Here is a 17,634-nt window from a genome sequence, read left to right on the forward strand (position 1 = left end):
GTGTCCCATGAAAAAATAAGTTTTAAAAACACTTTAAACTATATCTCCCTCCTGGAGAGAAACAGTGGGTATTTGACTAGCAAAGGCACTGGCAAGTCCTGCAGTAAAGAAATCTGTTTTTGACCTGGTATTTCTCAAAATGACTTAATTATGATTTATTTATTTAACCACTGAACTGATTTGTGTGTGTGTGTGTGTGTGTGTGCGTGTGAACAGCTATTAATAACAAACAGAACTGCCGTGTAACTTTAGCCATTGCTGTCCTTTAGATCAAGTTCAAACATCCTGGGCCATCTCTTCAAGGCATTCCTAGTCAGGTCCTTAGTTCTTACTATCCCTCAGCGTGAGCCTTCTGATCCTTCACAGAATATGGTCTCAGAGTTACAAAATGTTCATCAACACTGACCACTATTAGGAATCAGATACTGGAATCTCCTTTGAAGGTAGAAGCGTTGTTCTTGTATATATGTGCATGATGGATCTAGAATTCTTTAGAAGAATAAATGAAAAGACACCCAGGCTTACATCTAATCATCTCTAGTTTCCAAACTGTTCAAAGAGTATTTAATAAGAAAACCTAATTAGAAGAGATTCTATGTCCTAAAGTAGGAATTTCTTTTCTAAAATCCCTACGAGATCATCATCTGGTCTCCTTTTGAACACCTCCCTTGGTGAAAAGCCCATGACCTTTTAAGGCCACCCATCCCATAGCCAGACAGCTCTACTGGACAGAGTTCTTTCTATGTGTGGATGAAACCAGCCTCTTGAGACTGTGAGAAGCGGCCATACATTTGGGTTCGGTGCCCGGGGGTGTGTGTGTTGGTAGGAGCATGCCCACTGGCAGCCCGGGGACCTCTGCTCTCCCGTTTATCCAGGAAGGTAAACGCAGTGGCACAAAAGCAGCTTGGACGCCTGTGGCATACAAGTGCCCTCTTCTTCCACACTCCAATCCATGAGTTCGCAGAGAAGCTTTCGGCACTTCTCCCGGAGCCTCTAAAGGTATGATGCTCTCAAAGGAACAGAAGTCTCATGATCCCGAGGAAGCAGGAATATGAACAGGGAATTTGGTCCATGAAGTGAACATCTGAAATAGTGAGCTAACAGTCAAATCTGAACGGCATCAAGGAGAAGACAGGAATTTATGAATTGCTGGTGAAGCCAGCTGATGTTCACTCATCACTTCCCAGCCTCTTCCTCTCCTTGGAAGTTCTCCCCATGCCCAGGTGTCTGCAAAAGTCACTTCACAGAAGCCCCAGCCCTCCTCTCTGGACACTCTCCTCTGTGTTCCTCGGGGGTTTTATTTCTTTGCTCCAGGGCCCCTCTACAAAATCATTTGCATGTCTCCTTTTACAGAGTGGAGCCATTTTTTAATAAAATTAATATCCCATTCCATTCATTCGATCTAAGATGCCCTGAGATAGTTTTGCTAAATGAGATGGTTTTCTGAAATGACTGAATGTTTTTTCAACTGAACTGAGATGGTGAAATGTTGGCCAAGATTTGCATTTCCGGATTCAATGAGCTAATATATGTCGTGCCTAGAACAGTGCCCAGCCCCTGGTGTGGGCTTTTAGTATTATTTTACTGTATTCTCTAGATTCTCCATTTACTGTATTATCTACAAGAGCTGAGGAAAGCTGGACCAGCTACAACCTAAGGGCATCCCAGCGTGTTCCTGGAGGAGCAGGAGTAGGGATGTCAACAAGGGCGCAAGCACATAGGTCTGGAGGACCCAGGTCCCGTCACTTCTCCCCTTTCTTTTAGCCAGGAGGAGCTGCATTTTTTTTCTTTGTTTGCTTGTTTTTCAATATTCACACACACTGAATAGACAGGCCGGGACATCCTCTGGGGCAGCGGGATCAGGGAGCCTGTCTTCTCCAAGCCTTCAGAATCCAGGCGGGTGGTCGAGGTTCAAGAGCTAAGTAACCTAGTCCTCAGATCCACTCACCCGCTACCCATTCCATACCCTTCATCGAGTCTCCCCAGTTTGGCATTTTGCAGAGCACTGAACAGAGCCAGTGGAAGCCTGGAATGTTTCACAATTGGGATAATCCTTGGCCATTTTTGTATCTCTAGCACTTAGCAGCTCTTCAGTGAACAGCTGTAGGACTAATATAGTAATGCAGGGATGGGACCGTTTGTCTGAAGGGAACTCTCCTTAATAATTAGAGGCTGGGACGCACAGTCTTTAGCAATTTCAAATTAATTGGGTAATAAGGAAATAAATTAACATATGGTGCCATGTGCCTTCTGTTTCCCTCCAGGTCATTTTCTTGGTGAACAGTGGCTCAGAAGCCAATGACCTAGCCATGCTGATGGCCAGAGCACACTCAAATAGCACAGACATTATTTCTTTAAGGTAATCACGCCCTGGAATGTTCAACCCCAACAACATTGACTTACTCCAATACTAAATGTGCATCTTTAAAACAGAGTCTGGAGGGGAAGGAGGCTTTCCCAGGACTACAATTCTAATTTTAGGTGTTAGGGCAGAATCAAATGAATTTTATGACTGGATAACCCCATCTGAATTGGCCTGATCAAAGGCAGGGGTCCCCGACTGGGGTAACAAACAGCGTGGAGTACTAGCTATGTCATAGATCCTCCCATAAAATTAAAGAGATGGTCATATGTCAGTTTTCTTACTTTGAATGTATAGTATTGAGCAGGACATATGCCAAGTGGTGAATGACTGGTCGATACCCATAGATGCCCCTGGCTCTACCATATGACAGTGGGCCGGTTTTCATCTCTGCTTGTGCTAAGGAGCCCTCTACTTACTTCCTAGTGCGAGCTACACCAGGTTTTTCTTCACCTTTGATTCTCTTTAAGTTCGGAGGATGCATATTTAACCTGTATATTTCTGCTTCTTTGAATGACTTTTGAAAATTGATAATTTTAATAACTTAATTATAAACCCTCAGCAGCTATATTAGCATTAAAAATAAGAGAAAACTAAGCATTTTGCTCGCAGTTGCCTCCTTTGGGTGATTTTACGTAGCACATTGAAACAGGCTCTTATAATAAGGATTATGCCAAAGAGTGACTTGTGGTAAAAGTAGATGGAATGAAGAGATAGTCCCATTCTGTCACCTGTCTGGTCATAATTTTGGTCTCAATTCAAAAGATTTGATTACACCCAGTACTGCACATTCCATATAAAACGCACGTGTAGTAACTACAGGCATAAGGAAACTTTTATTATCAGAGAAATATGGCAACAAAAAATGTGATTCATGTTTTACCCAAATAAATATCCTGGAATATACATGTCAAATGTCGATCTATTCAAAGCAGTCAGGTGTTACTAGGGTTTAACACACGTTTGTGTCTCCTCCTTCAAGATGGATGACCATACTTTTGAATTGTCTTAATAGTCATAAATCCCCATGTAAGGGTGATTTTGATTTGAGGAACTGTCAAAACCCATATGAAGCCAAGACTGGTGATTAGGATGATTTATACTAAATATGATAGTTTTGGGTTCAAAAAGAAACAAAACCTGTGATCCTTATATGCCAAATAAAGTGGCTTATGAGGCATTTGTGCAATAGCCACATCTTAGGAACACACGTTTGGCTTCTCAAGGTGACTACTGTGAAGACTAATGCTCATTGAATATATCATTTCTGGCATGTTGCTAAAAGATGAGTCTCACTACTGTACAGTAATCCAGTAGGGCAGCGGTCAAGGTCAGAATTCTTGCCCAGATGTCCTCCAAAGCTTCCTTTCACCATTTCAAATCAATGACCCCAGGAGAAAAGACAAATAAGTAAATTCTCCTGGCATAGCTTTAGAAGATTTCTTAGAAATCACTGGACTTGCATGTTAATGGTGTTCCTCTGACTCGAAGAAAAATGAACGTAACCCCATCTTCTCTCTCTTCTTTGCAGAGGAGGCTACCATGGGTGCAGTCCTTACACACTTGGCCTGACAAACGTAGGGACCTTCAGGATGGATCTCCCCGGTGGGTTGGGCTGCCAATCAGTGAGTTTTGAGATTTTTATGTTGTTTCTCTAAAGGCTGCTCTGTACATGGTATGACTGATCAGATTGTCCGGGTACTAGGATTAGAAATGAATATAAAGCCTATCGTTAATCAGGGGCTGAATTTGACTTAGTCGAACCAAAGCTGACTTGGAGGAAATGTTTATTAGAAAGGACTTCAGAGTCTGAGTAATAATTCATGATAGAGATTTTTAAAACTTATTTTACTTTTAAATAAGATCAAGTAAACTACAAATAAATGTATTGAAATTAGTTCTCAGACCCTTGAGTGCATAAGATTTCTACAGAACCATCCCTGCACTCACCTTCTGCTCTCACTTGCTATATACCCACCTCAGCAAAAGAATCAGATAGCTAATTATTCCTATTCTTTCAGACGCCCTTACTCACCAAACTCTTGAGCGGACACCGAAATCAGTTTCCTTTGTAAAGTGCCCCCATAACTGATTTCTAAGAAAAAAATTATCTTTTCAAACCAAAATATTTGGGTTTCATCCTAAGTGGGAAAGGAGCACAGGAGGAATCTCCGTATCAAATTTAGAAGCCCTCTTACCCGGGGATCGGTATCACATGCTCCTTCAAATTGGCTACCTTGTCGTCCCATTTTGCTAAATTCCTTCTTTTGTCATTTGCAGACAATGTGCCCAGATGTTTTCCGTGGCCCCTGGGGAGGAAGCCACTGTCGAGATTCTCCTGTGCAAACAATTAGGAAATGCAGCTGTGCACCAGGTTCAAGGGGGCAGGGAGGGAGGTGCGAGGTGCATGGTGGAAGGTCGGGAGGGGTAAGGAAACTAGAGAAAGTCTGAACCATTCCTAAGTGAACGGATTTGAAAAAAAAAATGGAAAAGGGAAGAGCCAAAGGAAACAACACCAGAAAGCCAGCCCCCCCACCCCCGTCGAATCAACGCTTCTCATGCCAACCGCCGCGGAGCTCTCCGGCTGTGAGGAAGAGCATCTCACGCTATCAGCTAAGCTAAACGGACTATCACTTGGTACTTAATGAAAAGAGCTCTGTTAGCTCTATTAGCAACAGCTCTACTATCAATTTTAAAAGACAACAAGGCTGGTGGAATTGTTTACCAGTTCCCAATGGGGGAAGGGGGGGGGAAGAATACTTTCAGCAATCTCAAAACACCAGTCGAGAAGCTCCCCCAGGGACCCAGGATGCCAGCCAAAATGAGAGCATCTGTCAAAACTTAAGGCCACTCCCAAAGGCTGCTGACATCTCTTGCAAAAGTTTTAAAGGCATTCTCAAAAGGAAAGCTTCCCCTTACCCAGCACGTTTTTATGTGCATTCTTTACCTATTCTGACCCCAAGACGTGGCTTGGAAGCAGGATCTCCTCTTTGTTAATCAGCACGAGGGTCTCCCCTCGTGCTTGTCCGCGCAGTGCAGGACCTTTGAGTAGCCGCTCCTGAGTAGTGCCGAGAAGAAGAGCTAAATGCTTCTGCCGAAGATAGCTGATGGGATAGTCGGACTCACCGGGTTGAGAAAAAGAATGCAAATGGAAGTCGTAAAAAATCAGCTTTGAAAGGAAGAAAATGCACAGTCTCCTTAAAATTCAGACGGGATAATGGCAAAGTGGGGGCAGGAGGATGCAAGAATGAGCACTGAAACAGGATGTCGTGGTCCCAGAACTTAAAACTGTAAGGAGATTTAAAGCTATATGCATATGACTCTCTGTTTTAAAAATAAGGAAACCAAGGTCCACAGCAGGGAGGCTGGAAAGCCAGGACTTAACCCCAAGCCTTCTGACTCCAAACCAGTGCTCCCAGGCCCTGGCCATCCTTGCTCACACTGATGTCCCAGCAGGATGAACCCAGGCCTCACAATAATTCCCGTTCTGCTGGCCAGGACTGAGTGGACCCGTGAAGTCGGGAGACCTGGATTCCACTCCCAGTCCCGGCTGATTCAGCTATGATCAAATGCTCTATCGGTTGCGTCATTTGCAAGATACAGAGGGCAGTACCTGCCCCCTGTCCCTTATTACCAGGCTTCGTGAGATCAACAGAAGAGAGCTTTCTGTACAGGAAGGCGTATAGTAGCAATGCCAAGTGTCCCTGTAGAGCCAGACCTGTGGATCCTATCTTGATGGTATCGAGAGCTAAAATGAGTTGCATGCACCTCATAGACTTCACTCTGACCACAAAACCATGAACTCAGAGCCTAGCAGGCAGAAGCACTTAAGAGATGACCGTTGCCTTCCCTCCCCACTCTGGGTCCCTCTCTGTCCATCCTCTCTGCCTCCTCCCTCTTTGAGACCTTCTTGGCTCTAGGCCAACATGACAATGCTAGAACCCCGTGGTCATCTCTCTAGTGGCATCTGGAGACTAAATGATAGTGATGGACCTACATTTCTGCTTCTGTGAACTGTTGTCTTTGGCATATCTGAAGTCAGCTGTTTCCTTAATTCATATGTTCAAGAGACACGGCTGATACATATTTAAATGGAATAGGAGTACAAAAGGGACTTCAGCCTCCTCCAGGGCTTTGGGGAGCTGAGAAGTGTTTGGTCTTTGTTGTAAAAAGGCGGATTCATAGGTTTGCAAAAGCAAGCCAGCGTGTAAAGCACTTTGAGTGTAGAAAATTCCAGTTCTCAACTCCTCTTAGGGTTCCTTCACTGGGCGCATACAGGTGCCAATCTTGGTAGAAGTTCTTTCACCTCCGGGCTCCATCATGGCCATCCGCATGGGCGTAAGCAGGGGTCCATGTTGTGAGCCTGAGCTAGCTGCTGCTGTGGGAGATTTCCTTACCTTCCTCTATCCTTTTGTCAGGATTTTGTCTTTCCAAGCGTTCATTCCATACCCTGAATTTCACGTCACCCGTGATAACATTCACCTCCTAGCGCCCACTGCCCTGCAACGCCCCAGATCTCGTACCGATCATGTCATTCTTCTTCACCTTTTGCAAAATGAGTTTCCTTTTCCTTAAGAATTGTTCTTTCTTGGCCTTTCACTGCATTTAACTGTTTCCATACTAGCAGCTAAGATAACAGCTCTTCCATCTCTACCCTGTTGCTCACATGGTATCCAGGAGAACATCCGCTCTTTACACCCTTGCTGTTGCCATGGTGACGCCGCTGCACCTGCACCCCGTCTCTCTCCAGAAGCAGCCTGACCTGGAGTGAGAGCAATGAGCTCAGGAAGGAAATGGGAAATGGGAAATGAAATAAGAAACTGATTACAGCAGGTGACCCCTCTCATCACTGCACCTGTGGGCAGAAGGGGACAAATCATGAAAGGTCTATCACAGCTTTAAGCAAAACCTTCTCTCGGTTTAGTTTTGTCCAAATTTAAGCCGTTAGGGTTGATTTTGCTCCACCCTTTGATCTCTCCAGTTACTGCTCGGTTTGCTAAATTTCCACATTATATCTTTTGAACAGTTGATCCCCCCCTTAAGAGTCATCTTTGGTTGTTTTCTCTTCCTTTCTTACTAAAAATTTTAAAATCCAGTCTCGAGAGGCATAGATTTATTCGTCTAGTATATTCTGCTCATCACACAACTTAAGCGACACTAAAAACGTGCTTTCTGGGTTTGATACCCTTTCCTTCCTTCCTTCGTCACACTGCCAACCCCCACTCCAACGAACAACGATGTCGGGTACCCCGGTCAAGCAAGCTTTCCCAAATATCACATGTACCTCAAAATATGTTTGGGGCCAGGGAGCTAGGACTACCTCCACGAATCCAAACAAGTGCTAGGACGGCAGGTGCAGTCACTGTCATTGGGGCTGGGGCCCTGTCACGTCCACACCTCCCTCTGCACCCCTTCTGCTGTCCATGGAGATGGGCTTCAGTTCAGAAGCTGTGGGGTGCTGTTTAGAATCAAATTAGAGGCTAGGATAAAAATTCTGAAGGTTCAATCATGTATGGATGCAGCCGATCTGGGACCCTTGGTATTCCAGAGAAGAAAGCTTCCTCTCCCTTGCTACCATGGATCAATGTTATCTGGCTCCAGTACATTCCTCTTCAGACCAGATTCTGGTTGTTCTAGAAACATATCTATTAATTCTAAAGACTGAGACACTCTGTAGCTTTAAAACCGTGGCATCAAATTAAGTGGCAATAAAAGATAAATAGAGTTATTTTCAAATAGATTAAATCCACACCCCAAATACATTTGAATTAAATCTACCCAGCTGAGAGGATAGGCATCCTTGCGTGACATAGCTCTGTATTCCAGACTCAGTGATACTTTGGGCCATTTCTTCCCCAGATAGAAATGACTGAAGTGGTTTATTTACATTTTTATGGCTATCCTACTCTCCCTGCTCAAACCAAAGTACAAGTTCTTCCAAAAGAATGTCCCCCTTTCAGAATTTATATCCTTATATCCTGCTTACTGTATTCTAAGGATTCTAGTCAATCTACTCATCCTATTTTCTTTTTTTCTATGTTTCCCCCATTCTACTGAATGCCATTCTCACATCTTCAAATCTATGTTTTGTTTGTTTGTTTGTGGCTCTTGGGTTTTTTTTGCAGACTGCTGCCAAGCAAAGGACCAGTATATTGAACAGTTCAAAGACACTCTGAACACTTCTGTGGCCAAATCAATTGCTGGATTTTTTGCAGAGCCAATTCAAGTGGGTATATTGACCCTAGACATTAATTGGGCTGACTTTAAATTATCAGAGAGTTTTAACTCACACATTCTAGAGAATTCCAAAATATGTAAGTGACCATTGCTGTGTCCCTCTCCAAATTCAATTCATTCTCTTGGTCTCCTTGAAAAAAGAGGGCCCCCGATTTTCTACTGACCTTCAAAAAACCATGTCCTGCATTCCTGGGCTGAACAGATAGATGAAACTATTGAATTCCTAAAATTCTGAAGAAAAGGAAACTTTATTAAGCAAACTTTAGTTGCTTAATACCCACACTGTCAGGGGGAGCCTTTCTTCAATATTACCAAATCCCCTTAATCCACTTTGTTTCTAATGTCAGAAGACAATAAGCATTTGCGTCCTTTTCCCAAAAGGCATGGCATAGAGTAATGGCCTCTCTCTTCACCCAGTTGGAATAGTTCCAAAGACCAGGTTAAAAATTGCTAGTATTACCAATGAATCATGCTAGTATTACCAATGAATCATGGATTACCAATGAATCATGCTAGTATTACCAATGAATCAATGAATTACCAATGAATCACCCAGTTGGAATAGTTCCAAAGACCAGGTTAAAAATTGCTAGTATTACCAATGAATCATGAATTGCTAGTATTACCAATGAATCATGCTAGTATTACCAATCAAAAACTAATGATACACTGTATGGTGACTAACACAACATACTAAAATAAAATTTAAAAGAAGGGAAAAAATGGAAATTGCTAGTATTACCAATGTTACCAATGAGAATGATCTATCTTCTTTTTTTGAAAATAGTTTCAAAGGTCTATGCTGTTCTTATACGACTCCCTGGTTCGGCCTTTTGCAGGGGGTGAATGGAGTCATTCAGTACCCAAAGGGGTTCCTACGGGAAGCCTTCGAGCTGGTGCGAGAGCGGGGAGGCGTGTGCGTCTCGGATGAGGTGAGCTGCTGTGGAACAGGTGTGGTGGAGGGAGCCGGGACAGGAGAGGCACAGGGAGAAACTTCTTCAAACCTTCCTCCACAATCCAAAACAAAAGCATCTCCTGTGGGAATTCCAGGATGTGGGTATGAATTAATGAAGCCTTTGCTAGTTGACTGGTTGGTTAGTGGGCTAGTTGGTCCATTTAACAAGCACAACAGAACTTAAATATCCAAATTGGAGTCTATCAAATGAGTGGCTAGCGGGCACAGATGACGCTGTCATGACCCGAGGCACTTTTTAAGCTTCCCATTTGGGGATTGTGTCAGGCAGGGGCAGCTCAAAACCACATAGGAAATTTAATCTCGTAACCAAGTTTTCATCCTAATTTTGCCAAAACAGTATTAAACAACCTGGCAGCAATCATCTTACCTTACTAACAAAACTGGTTCGGAAAAGATATTAAAAGAAAAAAAAATGCACGGGGCGCCTGGGTGGCTCAGTTGGTTAAGGGTCTGACTCTTGATTTCCACTCAGGTCATGATCTTAGCATCTTGAGATCAAGCCCCAGCTCCGGCTCTGCGCTGGGCATGGAGCCTGCTTCAGATTCTCTCTTGTTCTCCCTCTGCCCCTCCCCGCCTAAAAAAAGAAAAGAAAAGAAAAGAAATGCAGTCGTTAAGAGAGAAGAGGGCCACCATTACAGATATTTAAAAACTAGTTCCAAAACAATTCTAAAATAGCTTGAGTCAAGGCAGCATTCGTAGAATAAAGCATAAGTACCTCCGAGGGGATACTCGGAAGGGAGCCCAACTCATTGGCTCTGTGAGCTTTAGCCTGTTTCATCATTATCACACCTCATATCAGAATATATCAAAGACAACAGTCTTCTGTCTACCGAGAATAGCAATAGAGGTCAAAGGACCAGAGGGTGGTCACCGGGACCACGGAGTGCTCCCGGCTCCTTCCTGGCTGACCAGTCATGATTCTACTAACAAGTGGTTAGACCCACGAAGAGCAGGCGGGGAGCTTGTGAGTATGTTTCACACCAGTTTCAGTCCTGCTATCTTCACCTGAACATTTTTCCTCAACTAAACGTTCCCCAAAGCAGTCTTTGGGCTGTCCCCTCTGCAAAATTGTTTTTGCAATTTCCTCATGTGCAGCCGGGTGTCTGGTACCCCCAGACCTAGATGGCCCCCAGAGCACTGCACACGCAAGCGAGGGCCAGCCCAGCCCCCCTTCTCCGACCTGCCTCTGGGAGTTTAGGGAACGCAAACCAGTCAAAGTCCTGAAGAAAGTTAACTGCTAGTAAAAAAAGAAGAAAAGTATATTCTGTTAGTTTACAATATGCTATGTCAGTGAGAGAATCAACTTTAACCTTTGGAATCAGCACGTAGGGAAGCTGCCACGGTTGGACCAATGAGAGAAAGTAGATTAAATTTTTAAAATATATGACTTTCAGAATTTTCTAAGATAGGTGGTTTTATTGCTGTTTTTTTTTTAATTTATTTATTTTAGAGAGAGAGCGAACGAGTGCGTGAGTGTGGGGGAGAGGCAGAGGGAGAGAGAATCTCAAGCAGACGCCCTGCTGAGCAAGGAGCCCCACACGNATTACAGATATTTAAACACTAGTTCCAAAAAAATTCTAAAATAGCTTGAGTCAAGGCAGCATTCGTAGAATAAAGCATAAGTACCTCCTAGGGGACACTCGGAGGGGAGCCCAACTCATTGGCTCTGTGAGCTTTAGCCTGTTTCATCATAATCACACCTCATATCAGAATATATCAAAGACAACAGTCTTCTGTCTACCGAGAATAGCAATAGAGGTCAAAGGACCAGAGGAGCCCAAGATCGCAACCCCACCCAAAATCAAGAGTCAGCCGGCCAACCGACTGAGCCACCCAGGCGCCCCAGTTTTATCACTTTCAAGGACGTAATTAGAAACTGCGTAACACAGGGGGATCTTAAGAAGGATTGTCCTAATGACTAAGTGAAGATAAGAATTGCTAGAACTATCTATAACAATTCTGTAAGGTATCCCCCATTGTAATGATTTCAAGGAAACTTTACCAGAAAGGCTCTGGTAGAAATTTGCACGGAGACGTCTGTGTGGCTTTATTCACTTACACACTGCGGCTACTTCCGTATTCATTCTAGTTGCTAAGCACCGACGTTTATCAGGCATTTGCCAGGTGTTGTGGAGAAAGAGAGGAATAAGATACAGTCCCTGTCATCAGACACATACAGTGGTGACAGTCGTCCAAGGTGAGAGGTCCTGATGGCAGCATGCCTAGGGGCCTTGAGGGGGAGCCCTACTAAAGCTCAGGAAAATCTTAGACCAAATGATGATGGAGCTATGTTTTGAAGGACAAGAGGAGTTAGTGAGATAAAGAAGCAGGGAGAGTGTCTTCTAGAAAGAGGGAAAAAGCATGCACAAATAAACTAAAGTTAATTTAGTTCAATCCTGATTTAACTGGCTTACCTGGATCATCTCAGGACATAATTCTCAGGAAGGAAAGATCTCAGGGAAGAGAATGACTAGTCTACGCAGGCCGGGCCACAGCCATACCAGCCCCAATCCACTCCCTGTAACTCCTGTTTCGTCCAGCCGGGCAGAAGCAGCTTCTCCTCTGCTGCCTTACACACTGAAGATCTTATTAAGGATTGCTAACCAGAATGCTCCTTTCATGTGCATTATTTATATGACCCTTACAGCAGCCCCGTGATGTATTACTATTACCATTTCTACTTAACAGAGTTAACATAGGTTCAGAGGACTCCAGAAATATATCTAAAATCCCACAAAGCTAGTAAGTGGTACCTGGTAACTAAAAGCTCAGACACAAATTAAGTGCCGTGTCCATGATCATACAAGGATGGTGATGCTGATGACTGGCAATGATGGCATTGAAAAGGAAGAGGGGGAAGGGGAAGCGAACACAGTCAGAAAAGCCATCTTTGAAAGGTTTCCAATGATTCTGGATTTGTTTCCATCAGGTGCAGACAGGATTTGGAAGGCTAGGCTCTCACTTCTGGGGCTTTCAAACCCATGGCATCCTGCCAGACATTGTCACCATGGCTAAAGGGATTGGGAATGGCTTTCCCATGGCAGCAGTTGCGACAACTCCAGGTAGGGCCTACGGGCAGGTTGCATTTGCTTCTGGACCTCTTGCATCGGTGATGGTAGAAAACAGATGTTTTGGAACTTGTGTGGGTTGAAGACAGTGACAGGAACTATACATGCATTTCCTAAGTAATGATAAAGCGAGACAGTCTGCCAGATTGTGGAAGAGGTGGAAGAAAGCCAGCCCTTTTTGCTCTTGCTGTAAGGAAGACTAATACTCCCACACCCACAATGAAATACAGGGTTCTCACACTCCAGCAAGGTATAGGAAATTGTGCCACAGAAACAGAACCCACATAAGAGATCCCTTTTAATCAACCTGAAGCTAACTGTGAAATTTCCAAGGGAATCATATTCTGAAGGGAGGCTCTTACTTGGCCTTGCTATTCCAATATGTTATAAACTCAAGGTCCAGAGTAGACAGTTTTCTCTGTTTCTGGCTCATCAACAAAACAACCACATACGATATATCTCATTTAGCCAGAATATTCCATAAAATGAACATAAGAATAAACCCCCTATTCAGTTTTAGTGAGGTTTTACAGAAAAGGATTTTGATTAACCATTTATTGTTAAAAATCTTTAAATTGTTTTTTCTTCCCATCGGTAGTAAGCACACTTCAGAGGTACTAAAGGATAATTAAGTGCTCTGATGGTTCAGTGTTTTCATTGAATGAATAAAGGTATGCTACCGAGTCCAAGCTCCCTCCACTCGCCACACGACAGGCCAGTAATGTGAGAGGCGAGATGTTGGGGTCAGGAAAGCCAGCAAACCAAGGAGAGGGCAGACGATCGTCCTAAAGAAGCATCTCCCCTGGGCAGGAAGTCCAAACTCCTTGTTTGTTGGAGAAAGGAGGAAGCGCAAGGGGGTTGGAGACAAAGGTGACCAATGTCTGTGGACATCTGAGAAAGGTCTTGTAGCTTCTTTGTCCTTGGTCAGTTGATCTTTGCCTACAGGAATCTGGTCATGTTGCTTCTGTAAGTCTTAACCATAGCATCGGCCTTTCTTTCTGTACTTCCTTATCTCCTCAAGTGATGTAGGTTTCAGGTAAAAAAACAAAAACAAAAAACCAGTTTTTGCAAATCTCAGCTGTAAGCTGAATGAAGAATGAATTGGGTGCGATGACATGAAATATATTTTTAATACAACACAAAAGTCAATATAATTCAAATGGTGTGATGGGAGATTACAGATAAGAATGTCTCACTCTCTGTCCACCTTTTATTTTCTCCCCCTAGAGATTGCCAAGTCTCTGGCTAAACGCCTTTTGCAGTTCAACACTTTTGGAGGGAACCCCATGGCCTGTGCCATTGGGTCAGCGGTGCTCGAGGTATGTTCCAGCAGCCATGTTGACATCCTTCATTTCACAAAATGGCTACTTCAAAACCCACACACATTGTCCAACCTCTATCACATTATTCAAGTGAAGCGGTAATTACCAGTCCATGAATTTAAGTTAGATTTCCAGTTACTATTCTGCCCTTTCAGCCCTTTTTAAAGATCTACTTTGGGTGCTTGAAGTATTAGACACAAAATAATTTATAATAAACCTCACATGCGTGGGAAGTAGAAGAAAAGGTCACTAGGGGGCGCCTGGGTAGCACAGCGGTTAAGCGTCTGCCTTCGGCTCAGGGCGTGGTCCCGGCATTATGGGATCGAGCCCCACATCAGGCTTCTCCGCTGGGAGCCTGCTTCTTCCTCTCCCACTCCCCCTGCTTGTGTTATCTCTCTCGCTGGCTGTCTCTATCTCTGTTGAATAAATAAATAAAATCTTTTAAAAAAATAAAAAATAAAAATAAAAAATAAAAAAGAAGAAAAGGTCACTAGCTGTGAGCGCTGAAATTTCTTTTTCATTTGAGTAGTATGTGATGGATAGTCACCAACTGCTCTCCCTGAATTCAGGTTAATTTTGGCCTGTCCTTTATATTCTTCCTCCCTTTTGTTGTACAGTCATAGAGAGAAACTGAGTTCAGTGGGACCAACGAGGTAGCTCAGCCATGGTTCAGCCCCACTCCCTGGATTCCCCGCGCGTCTCCTCTGTCCGACGCCCTTGCTAATGTGCGTGAGGGCATTTGCTTAAGTAAGTGCAGGGCATTACTGGACGAGTGTCCAAGAAACAACGCCCCGTGGTTGTTCGTGGGGAGGGAAACTTGGCAGCTGGGGGACAGGGATCAGAGAGGATCCTTCTACCGCGTACACTTTCATACATTCTGATTTTTGAACAAAGCACATGATTCACCCGTTCAAAAAAATTTGAGTATTTTTAAATAAAAATAATTAAGTAAAAGGTTCCCTTGCTGATTAAAAAGTATCTTCAAATATGATAAAAATCACAAAATGAAAAGTGTGGGTAGGAATGTGTCATTTACTTCATTTTGTAGACATTGCCAACTTTTTTTAAGTGTTATGTCACCTCAACCAGATAGAGGGGATGTAGGTGAACAAACAGGTCTCCAGTCATGAAGTCATGCAATTATTATCAGCTAAATATAAATGTAGTGTAGTGTGCATTGTAGTCAAGAATCACGGGTCTCTGCCATGAGTGGAAGTAGGTGAAAAATTTTTTTGTAACTTCAGGGCCCTGGCTCTGGGCCCACACGGGCCTTCCCTCAGCTCACAAAGCCACGGCCCTGTGGTGGGACACTTGGGCAATGACAGTCTGTGTCTGGCTGAGGGCCACTAAACATAGGTCAGTAAGCTTCCAGTAGGGTGAGAATCTGTGACAGGGCTTCCCCCAGAACATTTGTTATGTTCATCCCTGTANGTGTGCATTGTAGTCAAGAATCACGGGTCTCTGCCATGAGTGGAAGTAGGTGAAAAATTTTTTTGTAACTTCAGGGCCCTGGCTCTGGGCCCACACGGGCCTTCCCTCAGCTCACAAAGCCACGGCCCTGTGGTGGGACACTTGGGCAATGACAGTCTGTGTCTGGCTGAGGGCCACTAAACATAGGTCAGTAAGCTTCCAGTAGGGTGAGAATCTGTGACAGGGCTTCCCCCAGAACATTTGTTATGTTCATCCCTGTATCCTACTCCTCAGCCGAGCCTGGCAATAATGAACCCCGGGGTTATGGCATCTGTGTTCCAGACTGCATTGAGACGTGTCTTTTATTCTTTCCTAAATTTTTAATCACCCCTGAAGATGAGGAGGGTTTGGGGAAAGTATCCCTCATACCAAGCCTCTTTTTCTCCTTACAGCAAAGCTTTTTGTAGTACAGAGCATGGTCACATTAGATTTTGGGTTCCAAGTGTCTGGTCAAGTTTCTGTAAAGAAGGTCATATAAATTTACCTCTGTGTTTCTCAGTCAATATTAGAACTTTTTTTTTTTAAATGCAAGACCATTTGGGACTTTCTCTAAACAGGTGATTAAAGAAGAAAATCTACAGGAAAACAGTCAAGAGGTTGGCACCTACATGCTACAGAAGTTTGCGGAGCTGCGTGATGAATTTGAGATTGTCGGAGATGTCCGAGGCAAAGGCCTCATGATAGGAATAGAAATGGTGAAGGATAAGGTAGGTTCTGATCTGCTGTACTCTCTGTGACTTCTTGGGGTTGGGAAGAATTAAAGTAGGAAACCTGAGCTACAAGACCACTTCATTCATTCTCAGGCAGAGAGCACACAAGGCCAGCGAGGCCCAGCAGAGCCCAGCAGAGATAGGTAGGGAGTGCCAAACGCTAGCAGGTCGTCAAGAGCTCTAGAGGAATGAGGGAGGGCATTTGGAACAGGGAGCTGACATTTTTCCTGCCACTCAAGGCCCAGAACATTGGTGATGACTGAATATTTAGAATTAGACATAAGGGGAAGGGAGGAAGTTATCTGGGGAGCGGCAGGTGGCCCAGAGAGCTCATGGAAGTAAGGCAGAAGGCCAGGAGAGAGTTGTAGTGATGGTTTGGGGTGAGGACATTAAGGATCTACAGGATTTTGTATCTGTCTGTGAATATTTTTCAGTCTCCCAAGTAACCAGGCACAGTGTGACTTTCTGATGACATTTCCCACTGTGACCTCAAACTCAATACGACAACAATTGAACTTGGCATTTTCCCCCAAACCAGTTATTCCTCCAAGTTCACTCTTCCTGTTTCTCACCCTCCATGGTTCTCCCAATTACCCAGGCTCCAGACCAGAAAATAGCCTGTAACTCCTCTCCCTTGTTTCTAGTGCCAAGTCCTGTTGATCCTTCTTCGACACGTCTCTCAAATCCTTCCCTGTGTCTCCACGGCTGCTCCTGCAGCCCATGTCCCTCTCCTCCATAAAAGCGAAGCCTAGACCCGCTGAAGGGAGCAACAGGGGGAGAATGTTGGCACCATGGTGACAAGTCAGACTAACCCCTTTACCCTAACTCCTGTCTAGCTTTCTCTTAAGCTGCTTCTTGCTATTTGATCTGAACACAGCATCCTAGTTTAGGAGGGTTGATGCTCAATTATTTTAGGACTCAGACCAGACCATGTCTCTCCCGTTAATGCCACACAGCAGAGCCAATACAAAGCTAGAATGCTTAAGCAAGATATTAAAGCTAAGACAAGACAACAGCAAAATAAGAGTAACATGACCCTAGGTCCTCTGGCTCACAAGCCACAAATGCTTATCTTCAGCTTGTGGCCCAATCAAGGGCTGTTTTAAGGCCCAGAAGAGTCCATCCTAGCTTCCAACCAAGGAACTCCCCCAAAGATATCTACACTTCAAAGTCCAGACCCCACAAAGGAAAACTCAATGAGAGAGGAGGGGTTCTTCTCTTTCCCACTGTTCCAAACCCAGCTTCTGCGTGCTCAGAGACACACGAACAAAATGTTCATGAGGACTGCATCTGTCATGATTAAACATTGGCATCCTCCCACATGGCCATGGACACAGCAGGGGCTACATTATGGTACATCCGTGCCACAATGGCATAGCTATATGTTTGACGGGAAAGGTGTGCAAACTGTGTGATGGAAAAAATAAAACAGGCTATCAACTTGCATCTATTGAATGAGCTCTGCCAGCTGGTAGTGTCAGGCATGGAG

The 17,634-nt window shown here is 44.1% G+C and overlaps 1 protein-coding gene across 3 annotated transcripts in view; it reads left to right on the forward strand.

Moving 5' to 3' along the window:
• AGXT2 (alanine--glyoxylate aminotransferase 2) overlaps positions 1-17,634 on the forward strand; it is a 34,889-nt gene that overhangs the window by 9,435 nt on the left and 7,820 nt on the right. For all 3 annotated transcript variants that reach the window (XM_019799863.2, XM_034657022.1, XM_034657021.1), the window contains 9 exons: positions 876-999; positions 2,265-2,359; positions 3,894-3,987; positions 4,643-4,736; positions 8,488-8,588; positions 9,439-9,531; positions 12,505-12,637; positions 13,871-13,962; positions 15,993-16,142. In XM_019799863.2, coding sequence (XP_019655422.2) covers positions 876-999; positions 2,265-2,359; positions 3,894-3,987; positions 4,643-4,736; positions 8,488-8,588; positions 9,439-9,531; positions 12,505-12,637; positions 13,871-13,962; positions 15,993-16,142 — 976 coding nt within the window. The remainder of the gene's footprint in view (positions 1-875; positions 1,000-2,264; positions 2,360-3,893; positions 3,988-4,642; positions 4,737-8,487; positions 8,589-9,438; positions 9,532-12,504; positions 12,638-13,870; positions 13,963-15,992; positions 16,143-17,634) is intronic.

The sequence above is a fragment of the Ailuropoda melanoleuca genome, chromosome 3 (genome assembly GCF_002007445.2).
Source record: "Ailuropoda melanoleuca isolate Jingjing chromosome 3, ASM200744v2, whole genome shotgun sequence".
NCBI classification, from domain to species: Eukaryota; Metazoa; Chordata; class Mammalia; order Carnivora; family Ursidae; genus Ailuropoda; species Ailuropoda melanoleuca.